At 43.8% G+C, this 19230-nt stretch overlaps 1 protein-coding gene across 1 annotated transcript in view; it reads left to right on the forward strand.

Moving 5' to 3' along the window:
- The window catches only part of ATP8B4 (ATPase phospholipid transporting 8B4 (putative)), a 170594-nt gene that overhangs the window by 135627 nt on the left and 15737 nt on the right, over positions 1-19230 (forward strand). Inside the window, 3 exon segments of the mRNA XM_054043060.1 lie at positions 2584-2731; positions 4935-5118; positions 14942-15165. Of these exon segments, the coding sequence (XP_053899035.1) occupies positions 2584-2731; positions 4935-5118; positions 14942-15165 (556 nt within the window).

A 19230-nucleotide genomic window follows, 5' to 3' on the forward strand; every position in this document is an offset into this window, starting at 1 on the left:
TAGAACCCAGAAGAGAGATTATTTTCTAAATTCTGTTAATTAGAAGATTTTTAGATAATCCATATCAAAAGTCTCCACTTTAAATTCATCTTCCTCTTCACGTGCCTAAAAGAATTTTTTTGTCATAATATAAAAGCCTGATCCTGCAAAAACTTCAGCATGTATATAATTTTAGGCCTGTGAGTAACCGCTGATGAAGTAAATAGTAGCACTCATATGCACAAAGCTACACACATGGTGAAGTCTTTGCAGGATCAGGGCCTATTAAATGTAATTGCAGGCCCTTATGTCACAGACTATTTCATATACAAAGTCATAATCTAAGGAAAATATATAGAAATATATGCCATGGTTTCAGGGCTATCTGCACCTCTCGCTCTCTCTTTTCTAGTCTCAGAGTGCGCCCTTTCAGTTGTTAGCCTGTGTCTCCCACTCTTAGACTGTGCCGTGGGGTATGTTACACTGAGGATCAATTGTACTTACCCAGCAGATCTGACTGGGTTTGACACTAGCTGTTCTCTTCAGGAGTTTGTGGCCACTGGTATTCAGTGACAAAACAGCCTTCTTAAATATTGTTTATTTTAAGAGTAGGAACAAAGCATTGAGAGAAAAAGGATTTTAAAACAACAAACAGTTGATACGTGTCTGTCTTCCCTAAAGCCCTACCATCCAGTGATAGTTGCCTAGATGGGCCTAACGTCTTCAGACATCTGAGAAGGTTCTTGTGCCAATCTGGTTTCCTTGAATAGCTCCCCAACAAGTACTTCCTCTTTGGAGAGAGAGAGTCCCTTATAATCCGTTTCCTTTGTTATTGCCTGGCTTTAGCTCTTCTGGACAAAACCAGTTTGGTAGGCTCAACCAGGAGGTCCAGCCAGATTCTGCAGAACCTATGGCTCTGCCACTATGCTGTACCAGCCCTCACATATTAGATGAGGGGTGGCCTATATTGACCTATTCTTCCCTTCCTGCTTGTTTTTCCTTATGGTCTGCTATTAAACTAAATCAGTGTATTCATACAATAAAGTATGCAGGTCAACATACACCATTTATAAATTATTACAGAGTCGTCCCACATCTGTCACAATATATACAATGTTGTTGTAGCCCTGTTGGTCCCAGGATATTAGAGGGACAAAGTGGGTAAGATAGTATCTTTTATTGGACCAACTTCCAACAGTGAGAGAGACAAGCGTTTGAGCTCACAGAGAGCTCTTCTTTTTCCCAGACCTGAAGAAGAGCCCTGTGGAAGTGCAGAAAGCTTGTCCCTCTCATCAGCAGAAGCTGGTCAAATAAGATATTACCTCACCCACAATATTGCATGCATACAAAATTTCCAGAAAGTGAAAGTAATTAACCTTCAGAAAAAAAATCTCAAATAAAGCAATTGTATGACAATTTTATGAAAAACCAAGAGGAGTTTGCAATAAAAGGACTGTGGGCAAAATTTAAATCTAGGACCATGACAAAGAACATAGCCCACAACTAAAAGGGGAGCCTAATCTGTACAAAGACACTCCAGTAACATCAGGGAACTGTAAAGGCATCACCCTATGGATAGCTGTAGTAGCCGGTGGTGCCACTTCCAGAGGCCAGTTGGAGAGCATTGCAGAGCCCAGGTGAGGGGTTGGTTCAACTGGTTATAGGGATATAGACTAGAGTTATTAACTTATGATCCAAATTTTCACAACATTCCAATGTGTTGTTTTTTGGCTATCTCTGCTTATGACCTAGAGTTGCTAAATAAGTTTACTTCTATAAATGGACTTGTACTGTAATTTGTAAAAGGTCACAGTTTACGCTATTCTGAAATTGTATATTTTTTTTGTTTTACAAAATAAAATAAACACGTTGCCCAGAATTCCTGGAAAAAGAATTTCTCCTCATTCTTTGCTCCTGTAAATGTAACTACAGCATTTTCTGTGCCAAACCTATCTTTCCTCTAAGCCTGGAAAATCTTAATACCAAATTAATGATAAATCACTCCGGTCAAACTCAGATCAAGATTGCTATTAAACTTCTAAGTTATTTAAAAACACTCAAGAATATTGTCTTACCGCCATACCTACACAACCTACTTCCTTAGATTTTAAACACACTACAGCAGTGGTTCTCAAACTAGGGCTGCCGCTTGTTCAGGGAAAGCCCCTGACAGGCCGGGCCGATTTGTTTACCTGCTGTGTCCGCAGGTTTGGCCGATCGCGGCTCCCACTGACCGAGGTTCACTACTCCAGGCCAATGAGAGCTGCAGGAAGCGGCGTGGGCCAAAAGATGTACTGGCCGCCACTTCCCGCAGCTCCCATTGGCCTGGAGCAGCGAACCGCAGCCACTGGGAGCCGCGATCGGCAGAACCTGCGGACGCGGCAGGTAAACAAACCGGCCCAGCCCACCAGGGGCTTTCCCTGAACAAACAGCGGCCCTAGTTTGAGAACCACTGTACTACAGTATCTTCATCACGTAAAAGAAATATTCTTCTTGCCTACTGACATTCGCTCTTATGTAATATTAATTACAGCAGAACTGAAATTAGCTCTAAATCATTGTCTGATTAAAATTAATAATAACATATTCATTTTTTCTTTTAAGGAAAGCGAAAGAACATTTGTTTGGACAAAGCAAAGACCTTTCCAATGGTCATGTATTTTGTGAAAAAATGCAAGAATCAAAGCAGGGCGCAGTCTTGGAAGAAACTGTCATTGGTGATTATGCATTAGTCATAAATGGACATAGTCTGGTAAGTCAGTTTTTTCAGGTTTTGTCCTTTCCTTCCCAACCCAAATAATGTCTGTTTTGTTTTCTAACGATGACGGATTTCTCTCCAAACTCTAAAATGGTTTCATAAGAAAGCTAAAAACAAAGGCTGACATAATTGCAAGAAACAATTAAAAATTACGTCTTAACTTTTGGATGTGTATGGAAGAGAAATCAAATGAGTAACTCTGTACAGCTTTTTTTAATAACTGCCACAGTGGAGAAGGCCCCATAGTAAGAACTAGTTCACACAATCTTATCCCTTCTTAACTAGACAAAGACCACTGCTATTATTATTTAAGTACTTGTGTGAGGGGAATATCACAAATCAATGCCAATTAATTAAGGGAATGCAATTAGGCAGATGTAATGCTGTTTTTTTTCCTGATGTTTGTTGTTTGAGAGCACAACCTGACCTTAAAATAATTACTGCACCAAATTAATGTCATTAAGATACCTCCAGTGGGTTTTCTAAATATCAGCATCTTACAGGGATGCCAAAACAATTTGCTTTGATTAGGAAATCTGGTTCTTGTCATAATAGAATAAACTTACATTACTTTAATGTAGTTCAGGTTCGAAATCTTGAACAAGTATCAAAACGATCTTCTGACTCTCTAACTTAAGAGAGTTAAAAGCGCAGGCTTCACTTTTGAGAAATTAGCCGCTCATGAAGATACATGATAATCTTTGTACGTTCATATATTTTGATCTTTATTTTCTTTTTAAAAATTGAGAATAAGAATGGTTCTGCCTTCAGACAGTTTCTTAATAGAAAAAGAAGTAGTAAATGGGAATATTGTTTAAGCTTTTCCATAAGATCCTCAGCCATTTAAGGTAGTTCTAAGTATGCATGGCTCTCTCCAGCTGCATTCCAGCCATAAGAATGTGTTGCTTTCTACACTGTGAAAGTTATGGAAAGTTGCAGATCTCCGCTCTAGGGCAGATTATCCTCTCCAGCAGAAAGGTCATGAGTCTGCAGAAACTATTTTTCTTCTGTACCCAGATTTGTGGCTTCAATATCATCTCGGAACTGTTTAGCAGCCTCTGTCAAGAGATTAGAATAAGACACTAGCTCAGTTGTGAACACCTCCAGCAAGCACCATCACTGGGATTAAGTGGCACCCTCATTGGCAGTCTCTTCAGAGAGTCAAAGGAATGGGAAGAGCAATGGATGTTTGCCGGTTTTGGCAGAGTTTAAAATTAGAATTGGCAAAGAAGATAAAGTTTCTAGTTACCCTTTTTGTTCGGAGATATCTAAAAGGCAACCTGCCCATGCCTTAGCCCTTTCCCCTGAGCCCTTTCAAAGATCTTTTCCCCATTCCTTGTGTATTCTCCCCCCCAACCCCCATCTCCATAATATCTAAACCAATGACCTGAAGTTTTTCCTCTCCCATGATTTTGAAGAGATACCTGTCCTTTTCTTGCCTGGGGCTTTCAGAAGGTTTTCTGTCCCTCCTACATTTTAATGGAAAAATTGTCACACAGTAAATGAAACCGCACAATATATGTCAAAATGGGAACATTTTATACATTTTTCCAGTGACCCTGCTCACATGCCACATACAGTTGGACTAGCTACATGTCAATCCAAAGGCAGAGGCAGACCACAGAGTTTGGCCAGACATTATTTAACGATAGTTGCCAGCATTTTACTGTGTCTGAATTGTGAAGAGGCTCCAGGGGTGCTGAACCATAAAGATACATTGAATATCTGCAACTAAACACTTGCAGCAGAGCTGATGATTCACTGGATTAGGCCATTTTAAATTCTCATAAAGTTAGCTGGAAAGTCAAGTGCTGGACTGAAATAACTTAATGTATCCAATTTTAGGTTATTTCTTCCCCCTTTGTTAATATTTGTATTGAACGTGTAATTAAATCAAGTATTTTACAACAAAATGTAGCTTTGCTCACATTGTGTGTTAGGATTATATGTATACATTTATGAGACTGATTTATTGTGTTTACTGGAGATGTGTAGTATCTTCCACTAAAGGCTTCAGCTGTTTAAAAAAACTTTTGAAATTATTTTATTTAAAAGTGATATATCCTATTTATTATATGCAAAGAATATGCAAATAATATTTATTATATGCAAAGAATTCTCATTTCCGACCCATCACATCTTCTATTGATTATAGCTACAGATCCAGTATTCTGATAGGGAATATTTTGTATTTCAGGCTTATGCACTTGAGGCTGATCTGGAGAATGAATTTGTGGAAGTTGCCTGCATGTGTAAAACTGTGATTTGTTGTCGAGCGACTCCCTTACAAAAAGCACAAGTGGTAGAGCTGGTTAAGAAGCACAGGAAAGCAGTCACCTTGGCCATCGGAGATGGAGCCAATGACATTAGCATGATCAAAAGTAAGAGGAAATTGTGTCATAATGTTCAGTTAAAAGCATAAATAGAAATGCCAATAACATACTGTTTGCCTATCAATGAATTCATATTTCTTCTTCAAGTGGTGTCCCTGTGGGTGCTCCACTCTATGTGTCGCTTCGTCTCTGTGCCAGAGATTTCTCGCAGCTGTACTCGGTCGGGGAAAGGGCGTGCACAGGAGTCGACTTGTGCAGCCGTAGGCACCTTCTGGTGCACGCACCCCCGACCGTCCCCTCAGTTCCTTCCCAACCGTCTTCGGCTGCAGACGGAGATACTTTCTGAAAGAAAAAAAAAAGTTACAAGTTACATAGGAACTTATTAGTCTATGCTTAGTTACATTGTTTAGTTAGTCTTAGTCTATACATAGTTACATAATTTTGTTAGTTCCTCTTAAAGGTTTTTCTTCAAAAAAAAAAAAAAAAGGGGGGGGGGGGAGAAAGAAAGAAGAAGACTTTTTCTCTGCTTAACTCCCCCTTTGGGAACAGTTTCTACAGTTTACCATTACAATTAACTCCCACCCTTATCTCTTGAGAGGCAGGAGAGGCTTAACTGCAGTCATGCCCGGCTCAACAGGATTTAAAAAGTGTGACTCCTGCTGTGAACCAATCCTAGTCTCTGACAGCCACACATGCTGCATTCGCTGTCTGGGAGAATCTCATATCTCCCAGAAATGCTTACACTGCCCCAACTTAACCACAAGGGCAAGACATGACAAGGATCTCCGCTTGAAAATGCTTCTGCTGGAGAAATCCCTCCAACCTCCGCAAGAGACGTCCTACGGGATGTCTCATAAACCGAGATCCCTGAGCTCTGGTAAGGCTCCGACTTCCAAAACTCAGGAAGCGAGCCTTGACCTCTCCAGCAAGGGTCTCTTAGAAAAAGAGATCTTTCCCAGCGAGGTCTTTACCTTCAGTGCTCCACTCATCCAGAGTGAGCACTTATGAGGCACCGGACTCCTCCAACACCGTCCCTCAGCGGACCCCTGCTGAGCCCCAACGCGCGGCACTGGAGCTGAGACATCAAGTCTCCTTCACGGCACCGACTACCCCAGTGCAGAGCTTGGCACAGGCAGCAGCACCATGATCAATGTTGCTGCCACTGGCACTGACCGAAGACTTGATGCCGGCTAATAAGCCAAACCCGGCACTGGTCAGCATTCCAACAGTTGACCGCAACACCAAGGTGGGACCAGTGCGACTCCTGCATACTAAGGACATAGCGGTTTCTTCAGCACCACAGTCACCAGGGCCGGCTCCAGGCACCAGCGAATGAAGCAGGTGCTTGGGGCGGCCAATGGAAAGGGGGGCGGCACGTCCGGGTCTTCAGCGGCAATTTGGCGGTGGGTCCCTCAGTCCCTCTCCTCCTCTTTGAGCTGCCGCCAAAATGCCGCTGAAGAGGAAGAGAGGGGGCGAAGGACCCGCCGCCGAATTGCCACAGAAGAATAAAGCGGCGCGATCGAGCTGCCACCGAAGTGTCGCCGATTGGCTTTTTTCCCCCCTGCTTCGCTGCTTGGGCCCTGGCAGTCAGCACTGCTCATCACTGAACACTCCCCGAGCTACATAGCACCTCTCCTCTCAACGTTCATCCCCATCACAGATGAGACCTACATGGAACGCTGTGAAGCCTAACACACAGAGAAACCTCTGACCCCGAGACAGAGATAGAAGAGGAAGAGATACTATCACAGGCAGACCTGGATGATTCACCACCTGCCCCACACTCATCTTCCGCACCAGATGAAGCGGTGACGCCGTCTACCCCTACGGCACCAGATGACCTGAAACAGTTCCAAGAACTCTTCAAAAGAGTATCAAACAGCCAAGAAATTGCCTTACATGAGGTGCAGGAGAAACAACATAAGTTGTTAAAAATCTAAGACATGGATTTTTTGTTTTCACACCCTCAAGCCTGCTCTCTGTTAGTAAAGGCTGCTAATCAGTGCAGTAAATAGCCTCATTTCCACTCCTCACTGCAAGATAAAGAACACAAGAGACTGGACCTTTTTGGGTGGAAAGTTTACTCATCAGCCACCCTTCTGCTCAGAGTTGCCAAATTACGATTACTCTAACTATAGTAAAATACAAGATCTCATGGAGGACTTCCCCGAGCATAAACATCCTCAACTCAATGCCATTATCAACGAGGGTCAGTTAATAGCCTGCACAGCGCTACAAGCCTCAATGGATGTAGCGGACAGAGCTGCCCAAACAACTGCAATAGCTGTGGTTATGAGAAGAACATCATGGTTGCAGGCTTTGGGAATTCCAAAAGAACTACAACCAAAAGTGGAGGACCTCCCCTTTGATAGGGATAAACTATTCTCATCTCAAACAGATGTTTCCTCCATACCAGGAAGGCCTCCCAAGCAATTCTGCATACACCCACCGCCTGACAAATGCCCTCGCTTTACACCATACCAGAGGTCACGAGACACCTCATTTAACTGTCAGCAACCACGATACTTCACTCAGAACAGACTCAAACAATGGGCTCAGAGACGACGAGCTCCACAGAACCAGGCCTCGTCTGCCCGTCCATCTGCATCTAAGCCACAATTTTGAAGTCTTGGTCGAGGGTATGCACACCTCCCCACACCTCTAACGCCAACAGATACCCCATCCCACAATTTTGGTCACCGCCTACACCCATTTTACCCTGCCTGGACTGCAATAACCACAGATCAATGGGTTTTGGAGATCATACAAAATGGCTACACCATTCCTTTCGCAGCTATCCCCGCTACCCTCCCCCCTTCCCCGTCCCTCTTCAGGGACCCCTCTCACAATCACCTTCTACAACAGGAAGTAGACCACCTCCTACTGCTGGGTACTGTAGAACCAGTACCACATCAATTCCGAGAGATGCATACTTCCATGCCCACAGATGGTTCCTGCGGTTCACAGTAGGACCCAACCACTGCCAATACAGGATCCTTCCCTTCAGACTGTCCACCGCTCCCCATGTATTCTCAAAAATGCTTGCGGTAGTAGCAGCACATTTTCGACACAAAGGAGTCATAATCTTCCCCTATTTGGATGATTGCCTCCTCAAGGGTGCCAATCGACAAGAAACCACAGGAAACCTATTTCACCAGCTAGGTCTACAGAGAAACGAAAAGAAATCCACCCTGGAACCAACCCAGCAATTGGAATTTATCGGAGCTGACCTAGACTCCATACAAGCCAAGGCAATATTGCCAAACCACAGATTCACTACATTGACCAATCTTATTTCCACAGTGACCATCAGTCCACAAACTTCAGTGAGGACATGCCTTCAGATTCTGGGACATATGGCAGCTACGACTTTCATAGCAAAGTATGCCAGACTCCATACACGCTGTCTGCAGCACTGGTTGAGCATGGTCTATGCTCCCAGCAAACACTCTCTCAACAGATGTGTGACACTACCACCAAGGGTTATCCTCCCCCTACAATGGTGGACACCACCAGGGAAGGCATGCTCCGGGATTCCCTTTCAACAAGACCCCCCCATCAGTGACTATTACAACAGATGTCTCCCTGATAGGTTGGGGTGCCCAATTGGGTCATCACAATGTACAAGGCAAGTGGTCTGCGACGGAAACCCAACTACATATCAATCTCCCGGAACTCCGCACGGTACACAATGCATGCCGACACTTCCTCCCACTCATACGAGAAACCTCAATCTCTATTCTCACCGACAATGTGGCGTGCATGTTTTACATCAATCACCAAGGAGGAGACAGGTCTCACTTGCTATGCGTAGAAGCCATGAATTTATGGAACTTCTACATCCGCATCAATATAAACATCACAGCATCATACCTACCAGGGTGCCAAAACACTACAGCCGACAACCTCAGCAGGCACTTCTCACAGGAACATGAGTGGAAAATCCACAACAGTGTTCTCGGAACGATATTCCAAAAATGGGGTCACCCAGTAATCGACCTTTTCATCTCAGCAACAAATCACAAATGTCCACTATTTTGCTCCAGGACAGGCCTGTCACCGGGATCGTTAGGGGATGCCTTCCTCCTCCTGTGGAACGCATCACTCATGTACACCTTCCCGCTGATACCACTGATCCTGGGTCATCTGCAAGATTCAACTCGACAGAGCATACATCATTCTCATTGTCCCCACATGGCTCATACAGACTTGGTTTCCGTGTCTCTCAAGTCTAGCAGTATGTGCCCACAACCGCTGCCCTTCCGGACGGCCCTCCTGTCCCAGAACAAGGGCCTGACGCTCCATCCAGAGCCAGTGAAACTCCATCTCAAAGGGTGGCTCCTCTCTGGTTCCAACATGGGGAATTGAACTGTTCAGAGAAAGTAAAACAGGTATTACTAAATAGCCGTTGCCTCACCACTAGAAATACTTACTGCCACAAGTGGAGAAGATTCTCCCTTTGGCGTCAGCAAAAACAGCTGGACACGACCACTGCACCTCTATCTATGATCCTAGACTACCTACTAGAACTGAAGGAAATGGGGTTAGCCATAAGTTCTATTAAAGTACACCTGGCTGCCATCACGGCCCTCCATGAGCAGATAAAAGGGGCTTCAATATTCGGTCACCCGATTACACCATGCTTTCTAGCAGGTATGCAGAACATGTACCTAGAAGTACGCCAACCTGCACCACCATCTTGTGTTCAAATATCTCACAAGACCACCCTTCGAACCTCTAGCAACCTGCTCACTCCTACATATGTCAATGAAAGTCGCATTCCTAGTGACAAACACGTCTGCCAGACATTTCAGCGAAATAGGAGCATTGTTGGCTGAACCACCGTACACTGTATTTACCAAAGACAAAATCATGTTACGTCCTCACCCAAAATTCTTGTTCAAGTGGCTATAAATTTTCATATTAACCAAACCATACACTTACCTGCCTTCTATCCCAAGCCACATAACAACTCTCGAGAAGCAACGTTGCACATGCTAGATGTCAGACTGGCTGTAGCCTTCTACTTGGACAGAACTAAACCATTTTGAAAGTCACCAAGACTTCGTCTCTACAGCAGAGTGCTCCAAGGGCTCTACAGTAGTGACCCAGAGACTCTCCAAATGGGTCTCTACCTATATTCAAACTTGCTACCACTGCATCACAAAGAACCCCCCGCGGGCATCAGATCCCACTCAACACGAGCCATGGCAACATCGATTGCATTCTTGAACAATGTCCCCCTTAATAGATATTTGAAGAGCTGCAACCTGGACATCGGAGCACACTTTTGCAAAGCATTACGCTATGACCCAGGCCTTGTCTCAGACTCTATCGTTGGCCTGACAGTGCTCTCATCACACACTTATACATAACTCCAAACCCCTACCACCCCTGGTGGGGTACTGCTCTACAAGCACCTAGCGAGGAGCACCCACAGGGACACCACTCGAAGAAGAAGTTACTCACCTTGTGCAGTAACGATGGTTCTTCAAGATGTGTGTCCCTCCTCCTCCCCTCTACTTTGGAGTTCACGCCAAGCTCTGCGGTAGAGAAGGAACGGAGGGGACAGTCGGGGGTGTGCGCGCTACAGGAGATGCCAATGGCTGCACAAGACGACTCCTGTGCACGCCCTTCCCCCGACCGAGTACTGCTGCGAGAAATCTCCGGTGCGGGGACGCACCGACACCTAAAGTGGATCACCCACAGGGACACACATCTTGAAGAACCATTGTTATTGCACAAGGTGAGTAACTTCTTCTTATAAGCATTTGATAAATAACGTACTGCTGAATCCACCTTAATTGGGATACCCAAGTTGCTCATCTTTCATTCTGATTAAGGAGAATTTCTGACTAACGAGGTGGTGCACTTTTTGCTTGTATCTGAAATGGTTCTCAAATTGCTTTGTTTTGCTCACATTTAACTTGCTGGTTCTCTGAAGCAATAAAGATGTTATAGGTCTGTCACTTACAAAATAAACACCACCACACAGAACAACAACAGTTATTTTTATCCAGATTGAGCTAAAATTGAACTACCAAATTCAGGGCCTTCCAGCATCCTACCAGTCCTGTACCATTTACATTCTTAAAAGGGTTAATTTTCATCAGTGTTTCAAAGAGCCTAGAGGGAGATTGTTAAAACACTTCTGCTTTGGCAAACAAGCACTGGCAGAAGCCAAGGATTTTTGAAAGGTGTCAAAGCACCATCAGCCTCTGAACATTACAAAGACATAGTATCCCTATTTGAGTACCACTACTCATATGTTGGCATCCCAATTAAGTAGAATTCCTTGGTAGTATAGCTTGGCTATCCTGGGAAGTATCCCAACTGAATTGTGTCCTGATTAAGTGGAGGGTGCAGTACAGCCATGAAGAAACATCTTATGTTTTACAATATTTGCATAGCAGAATACAGTTCACAAGTACAGCATTAGTAACTACTGTAAATTCTTGTATTGTAGTGTCAGTTACTTGGAAGATGTTTTGTATATTAAAATATGATACTGTGCAAGCAGGTTGTACAGTAAATATATTGTCTTTATAATTCATTGATGGGCAGCCCTTAAAATAAAATAGTAAGATGCCTTACATAGCTGCTAATGTACTGTGTTGGTTGCTTACAATATCTCATCTGCTTGCTGTCACCCAATCCTGCCATTGTATAGAACCGTACATTCCAATGGCATTTCTTCAAGCAGATGAATGGCGGGGTTGGGCCCCACCTTATATTCAGAAAAAATATGGCCCATTAGACTGAAATTGAATGGTTTGAGGCCAGTCTGAATACAGGGGTGGTGAACAATTACTGGACTACTGCCATATCTCAATCTCGAGCTGGGTTTTTAAAAACTAAATTTTATTTATTTTAAAAGTTTTCCACGTTAGCTTCAATAACAACAGGGCCCTCCTCCAATTCACCTATTTTGGCAAAGAATGAACAAAATAAACCTTTTTTCTTCCAGAGAGAAGGAAGGAAGAGTGGTTGAAAGACGAAGAGAGAGTTATGGGGGCTTTAAAAATAACACTGCTCTACAGCCAAAATGCTTCTGAAATAAATGTAGTCAAACTTTACTGGGTCACTGAGAATGAAAATGATGCTTAAAATTGTTGATTGGCTTTAGTTTTCAAGATATGCTATTGGGTCAGTATATACGATCCTTGACTTGGGAATGGCGGAGGATAAGTGAGTTATAAAGGGAAGGGATCTCAATTTAAACCAGAAATGACTAAAATACATCTTTGACTGGATCTATGAATAAATCTATGACTGGGTTTGGACAGTACTTGCTTTTTAAGCAAAACAATGAATGATGCAATCTGAAGCTGGTATTGCCTCATACATGATATGAATTGCATCATGTTATTCCTAGAAGTCATGGATGGTGCAATCATAACGAAGCTTACATCACTCTGCTGAACAAATTGCCCTATATCAGCTCTAGAAATCATACAGTGTCGTGCTCTCTTATTTGTCAGTGTTTGATTTTGCAAAGGGACGCATTTCTGTTTAGCCAAAGTGAGCAGAGATGCCTCGTACTTGTGTGAACAGTGCAGATAACTTCTGCTATGTTTGTGGTGAAGTGACTTTTGCATCACAAAAGCGCTGTATAACCACTATGGTTAAGAAAGCCTATCACCTTTATTTTGGCTGCAAAATTGGAGATCAGGACAAGAGGTGGGCCCCACACATATGCTGCAACACTTGTGCAACAAATCTTCGCCAGTGGTTGAACAGGAAAAGGAAATCTATGCCTTTTGCAGTGCCAATGATTTGGAGAGAGCCAACAGATCATATTAGCAATTGTTACTTCTGCATGGTGCTTCCAGTTGGGAAAGGCGTGTCAAAGAAGAAAAAGTGGACTGTGCATTATCCAAACATTCCATCAGCTATACGCCCAGTACCCCACGGAGAAGGACTGCCGGTTCCTGATGCACCAGAATCATTCTCACTTGAGTCAGATGAAGAAGAGGAAGAGGATGAAACTTCTGGTCCTGGACCATCAAGGTCACAGGACCCACATTTTCTCCCATCCTCCTCCTCTGAACCACACCTCAGAACACAAGGTGAACTGAATGAATGACCTTGTCAGGGATTTGGAACTACCGAAGAGTAAGGCAGAGCTGTTGGGCTCCAGACTACAGCAGTGGAATTTCCTGGCAGGTGATGTTAGGGTTTCCATGTTCCGTGACCGTCAAAAGGATTTTGTCCCATTCTTCTTCATGGAAGGTGATCTTGTAGCCTGCAACAACATCGATGGTGTGATGGCAGCCTTCAACATCGTTCACGATCCAGATGAGTGGAGACTGTTCATTGATTCATCGAAGACGAGTCTTAAAGCTGTTTTACTGCATAATGGCAATATTTTGCCATCAATTCCAGTTGGTCATGCAGTCCATATGAAGGAAACCTATGACAACATGAAACAACTTTTGAGGTGCATAAACTATGACCAACATCAGTGACAGCTTTGTGGCGATTTGAAGGTTGTTGCTCTCTTGGTTGGTCTGCAGACTGGATACACAAAGTACTGCTGTTTTCTCTGCGAATGGGATATTCGTGCAAGAGATTCCCACTACATCAAAAAAGATTGGCCACTCCGACAGTCATTGGAGCCTGGGAGGAAAAGTGTTCAGCATCCACCACTTGTTGAATCAAGGAAGATTTTGTTACCACCCTTACGCATCAAGCTGGGTCTGATGAAGAACTTTGTCAAGGCCATTGACAAAATACAAGCAGCTTTCAAGTACCTCTGTGGAAAATTTCCAAGGTTAAGTGAAGCTAAGATAAAGGAAGGTGTCTTTGTTGGTCCTCAGATTCGTGAACTTCTTCGAGATGATGCATTTGACCATGCACTGCGTGGCAAGGAAAAGACGGCCTGGAAAGCCTTCCAGTTAGTGGCAATAAATTTTCTCGGAAACAACAAGGCAGACAACTGCAGGTTGTTGGTGGAAAACCTCCTCAAGGCATACAAAAGCCTTGGTTGCAACATGTCACTAAAGATGCATTTTTTGCACTCTCATCTAGATTTTTTTCCACCGAACTGCGGAGCAGTGAGCGACGAGCACGGCGAGCGATTTCACCAGGACATTGCAACAATGGAGAAACGCTGTCCGGGCAAATGGAGCCCATCAATGCTTGCAGACTATTGCTGGACAGTGACAAGAGATGCTCCATTTAATGAATACAAGAGACAAGCCAAGAAGCGCCGAGTAGACACTGAATAGGACTGAACTATGTACATAATAGTTTTTTGCCTTTTGTTTCATAATAAATTTAATTTATATAACCCTTTTGCTGATTTTTAAAGTGTTACATAAACAGGGCAGGTGAAATATTATCATGTAAAGCAACCATAAACACATGAAAAGACCTAGGTTTACAATTTATGATTAAAACTCTACTATCTACACAATATACATAGACATAAAATGTAAAAACTTAAATATCTTAGAAACAGTACCCAATCAGTTGTTTTAATTGTCATATTTGAATTCAGCACATCAAAATACATAATAAATAGCACATTTTATCTCTGAAGCAGCCGTCTTCTCAAAAACTGTAGACCAGTGTAATCATAACAAAAATTATTCTGTATTAAAGAGGCGGCTAATGCTTCCCAAGATGCTGAGGGTGAGAGTCAGGAGTGCATGATTCAGTATAATAGTAACGATAATGCTAACTCAGTGGGTGTTCCCTGTTGATCTGATAACTTCTCTGCTTTCTACCTCATGGTTTCAGTAGCCCAGGATACTGACATCTACTTATGTCTCACTAAACAAAATGCTCGCTGTGATAGTTTAGCAAATGAATGCATCTTTTTCAAATACTTAGTAGAGACATATTTCTGCTTCTTTTTTACTTACAGGTGCACACATAGGCATTGGCATCAGTGGTGAGGAAGGAATGCAAGCAGTCTTGGCCAGCGATTACTCCTTTGCCCAGTTCAGATACCTTAAGCAGCTCCTGCTTGTTCATGGCAGGTGGTCCTATTTCAGAATGTGCAAGTTCTTGTGTTATTTCTTCTACAAAAACTTTTCCTTCACTCTGGTGCATTTCTGGTTTGGCTTCTTCTGTGGCTTCTCAGCTCAGGTTAGTTTTTGGGAGTTAAGTTTATAAACCAACAAAACAATGTTGTGTATGTTTAATGTAGCCACCTATGAAAAGGGGTATTTTTTTAATTATTGGATAATTAGAAGTCAGAAAATTGAACTGAACAATCCAAATGTTTGAGTGAAAATCATTTGGAAGTTAATTAAAATCATATTAGTCTTTATTTTCTTTAAAAAAAATTAACCTGACTGTATTTATTATATTTAATGATTTCCTTCATTTCCTCCAAATTGTTGAGACATTTCGTGATTTCATTTGTTAGGCAAGGCTGCCTTATGCTTAAAGGAAAAAAGAGAACCATATGTCTTAATCCAGTAAATAGTTTCTTTAGGGCTAAATCCTGAGGCTTGATTGTGTGGTTGTCAGGAGTGCTTAAATCTATAAATTCTGCAGGTCACATAAGTAGGCTCCATGCCAAGCCAACTGATCCTAACTAAGCTCTAGCCAAAGTGTAAGGTAACATAAGGGTGTCTTGCAAAGCTGCTTGGGGACATGGGGAACTCCTCATGTGCTTCAGCAAATCCTGCTTTTCCTATTTCCTCACGTTTGATCTGCAGAAGTTACTGAAAGCCCAAGGCCTTCAATAAACACCAACCAGCTGCTGTCAGCGGTGGAGACCAGGAGTAGAGTCCCTGTATTTATTTGTTTATTTTAATCATATTCTTGGGCAATTAGGAGCGGTTATTGTGGGTGATTGTTTCTCACCTTCAAGTTGTAGTGGGGGACATGGGTCTTCAGTCCAGTGGGCCCTGAATCTGATGTGTCCTGGCTGATCATTTCAGATTTGTTAGATAGCAATAGTGAATTAGACGAGTGAGGCCCCTTTAAGTTTCTCCAGCTTCCTTTTTGTCATCGGGAAGAACCAGCCCTTTCCCAACTCCCTTGTCCAGAGGTAGGGAGGCACAACATATACACAGTATCCTCCAGATGAAAAGTGTCATCTATACTAGTCAATGTTCAGTTTTGAATAAGAAAAAACCCAAACCCTTTACTCTTGTTTGAATTTGAATGCATAGTCACATATTTATTGAATGCTTGTTTGTATATATGAATATTTACTCAACATCCTGGGGATTTTGATCTGGGTCTCTCTCTGTTGGGAAAGAGTAAAGGGTAGTAACTGGGGCTGCACTGGAAATCTGTATTTTGGAGGCCCACATTATAGTGAGATGTTGCTAAAAGCATAGCAAAGGGCTCTCTCAAAATCTTTCACCTCAGTTGGAGATACATGCAACATTCCATGGGTTAATACTCTTCCTCCACTGCCATCCCCTGAAGAAGTGCATACCCTCCCTCTCAAATCCATCAGTCCTTCCACTCCCATTCCTCTTGACGCACTGTACTTCCCCCTAGCATCTCCGAAAGCCTTTACTAGGTAGCTCTCCATACCAGGCATCTGTGCCTCACAGCAACTGTGTTGGTGTCATCAGATCATTTTGTGACCTTTGGCTTATTGGGTGATTATTCAGATGGGCAGTGAGACCTCCTCTGGTGGTTCAATTGGGAAATTAGTAGGTAACCCTTTGGTTATTGAGCTGGGCAAGCTTCCTAGCAGGCAAAGAGGGTGGCATTGGGGAAGTGGGTCTCCCCTGTCTACTTTGAGGGGTGATGTCAGGAAAAGGGTGTACTCAGGAAGGATACTGACTCTTCAAACTCAATACTGGGGCCAGGGAGAGACATGGGCTGCAGCAGCAGTGCCATTGTCTGTAGATGCATGCAGTGGCAACCTGGGAAGGGGAACCATTCCTGAGGTCTGCTGTCATGATTTCAGAAAAGAGAGGATCAGGAATTGTATAAAACCATGAATAATGGTAGAAATATTTTAAATGTCTGAGCCTTGGGAAACAACATTTGTATTTCTGGGGAAGGAGAGACATTTCATAATTACAGCAATTAAACATAAAATTTGATATGATTTATAGAGCTACATAGTGTTGGAAAGCTTTTATTGAACACTAGAACATTAATATTCTTTTCATGAATACTTTGCCATTTTGGCTCATCTTTATAAACTTAATAGATGGAAGAAAGAATTTTCTCAGCAGTATAAACTATACATCTTAATTTTGTTTTTACATAATCTGGTGTAAAGGCATAAGGTTTTCTAGCCATTCTGATTGATTCAAAATAGAGGACAAATTTCCATGACTATGTTTTGAATAATAGACTTATTAACGCTGTTTTGAATAATAGATTTATTAACAGTGCATATTCTCTCAACCCACTGTACTTTGTGGAATGCACCAAAAATACATAATGTTGAAAATGAGAGGGCTTTGCTTGAATGTGGTCTTAGGAAGAACTTGTGGAGGGATTCTCTTGTGTGACCTATGCAAAAATGGAAATCTGTAAGATAAAACTCTAGTGTAAAATGGCACAAGGAAAGGAAATTAAGTAATCTGATGGCAAACATAGCTGTATGACTGGGGGCCATCAGCTTAACTGCCAATATACTGGAAACTGTGTCAATCTTTTATTTTTTCTTCAGAAAAACTCTAAGACTTGCACTTCTGTCCTACATTCAGGTGGTTGTCAGGAACATGTTGCAATCAGAGGTTGTCAGCTCTTGGCCTTTGACCTCAGACCTCCCAGTACACACTAGACCAGAGGATGTTTTAGATCCCACATTGTTAGGCAGTGTATCAACACACAGTAAGAGGCCATTCCTGCCCTGAAGGGCTTACATTCTAAATAGGCAAGATAGACAAAGATTGGGAGGGGAAACAGAGGCACAGAAGTGAACTGACTTGACTGAGGTCACACAACAGGTCAGTGTGAGATCTGTGATTAGACCCAAATCTCCTGACTCCCAATCCAGGGTCCTATTTCTGGACAATATAGACTCTTGGAAGAAGCTGAGCATGCACTGGGCTGCCTTCTTGGTAAGACAGTTTGTCAAAATCACATTAAAGTGGTGTTCCACATTCTACACTGGCTCTCCATGCACTTCAAAGTCCTGGTCCTAATTTTTAAAGTCCTTAGTGGGTTAAAGATTAAACTACCTCAGAGATGTCCTCTCTGTGACTTGCCACAACAGCCACGTGTAGCGAAGCGAGACTCACCGGCGCGGTGCCTCCTGACGGTTATCCTGGGAATTAGCTCTTGTCCAGCACGGAGCGCCCTCTGCAGGCTGGTGTCTCGCCTGCCTTAGGGCCCCCGTGTCCCTCCTGGACCCCGGTGCCCCTTTTCCTCTGGGTTCTGCCCCCAGCAGTAACCCACAGTCTGGGTCTCCCCTCCCAGGGGAACCCCCAACCCTCTATCCCCACCTTGCCTTGGTGGCTACTGCCAGTCATCATCTAGCCCCCCCACACTGGGGCAAACTGAAGTCTGTAAAAGGCCACTCATCATTGGCAAGGGGGCGTGGTCAGACCAGCTGCCTCTGCCTAACCCTGGGCTGCAGCCTCTGTAACCCCAGACCTGTTTTGGCCTTTTAGCAAGGCCCACAGCCTGGGGATTTACCAGGCTGGAGCTCCTCAGCTCCCCTTGCCTTTCCCTAGCCCTGCTCCATTCCCTGTACCCTGAGCTCCCAGGCAGCCAGGTCCTTTTCTCTCCAGAGCAAGCGAGACTGACTCAGCTCCTGGCTCACAGCCCTTTCATAGGGCCAGCTGTGGCCTGATAGGGGCGTGGCCCCAGCTGGGCTGCTTCCCTAATCAGCCTATCCTTTTTTCAGGAGCAGGGCAACTGTCCCGCTACGCGCCTCCCCTCACCCCAAAAAATCCCCACCACTGGAGGTGGGGGGACTCTTGGCCTGGGCTCCCCGAGGCTACCCCTCCAGGACTGCCCACTTCATCTCTGAAACCTCCCAGCTTCTGCGTGTGGGCCTCCGCCTTCTGGCAGGCCTGCTCCTCAGCCTTGAGCCATGCCCTCAGGTACATATCTCCCAGACCCTCCACCCTCAGGGTCTGGGTCCACTTGGTGGCCTATTCCACGACCACCAGGGTCCTGGCCTCTTGCAGGCCCCACTCTGTCTGGGTTTCCTCTTTGGCGACTGGCTCGGTGACGGTCTGGGTCCCAACCTCCTGCTGGGTCCCCTCCATCTCCGTC

The sequence above is a fragment of the Malaclemys terrapin genome, chromosome 10, assembly GCF_027887155.1.
Source record: "Malaclemys terrapin pileata isolate rMalTer1 chromosome 10, rMalTer1.hap1, whole genome shotgun sequence".
NCBI classification, from domain to species: Eukaryota; Metazoa; Chordata; order Testudines; family Emydidae; genus Malaclemys; species Malaclemys terrapin.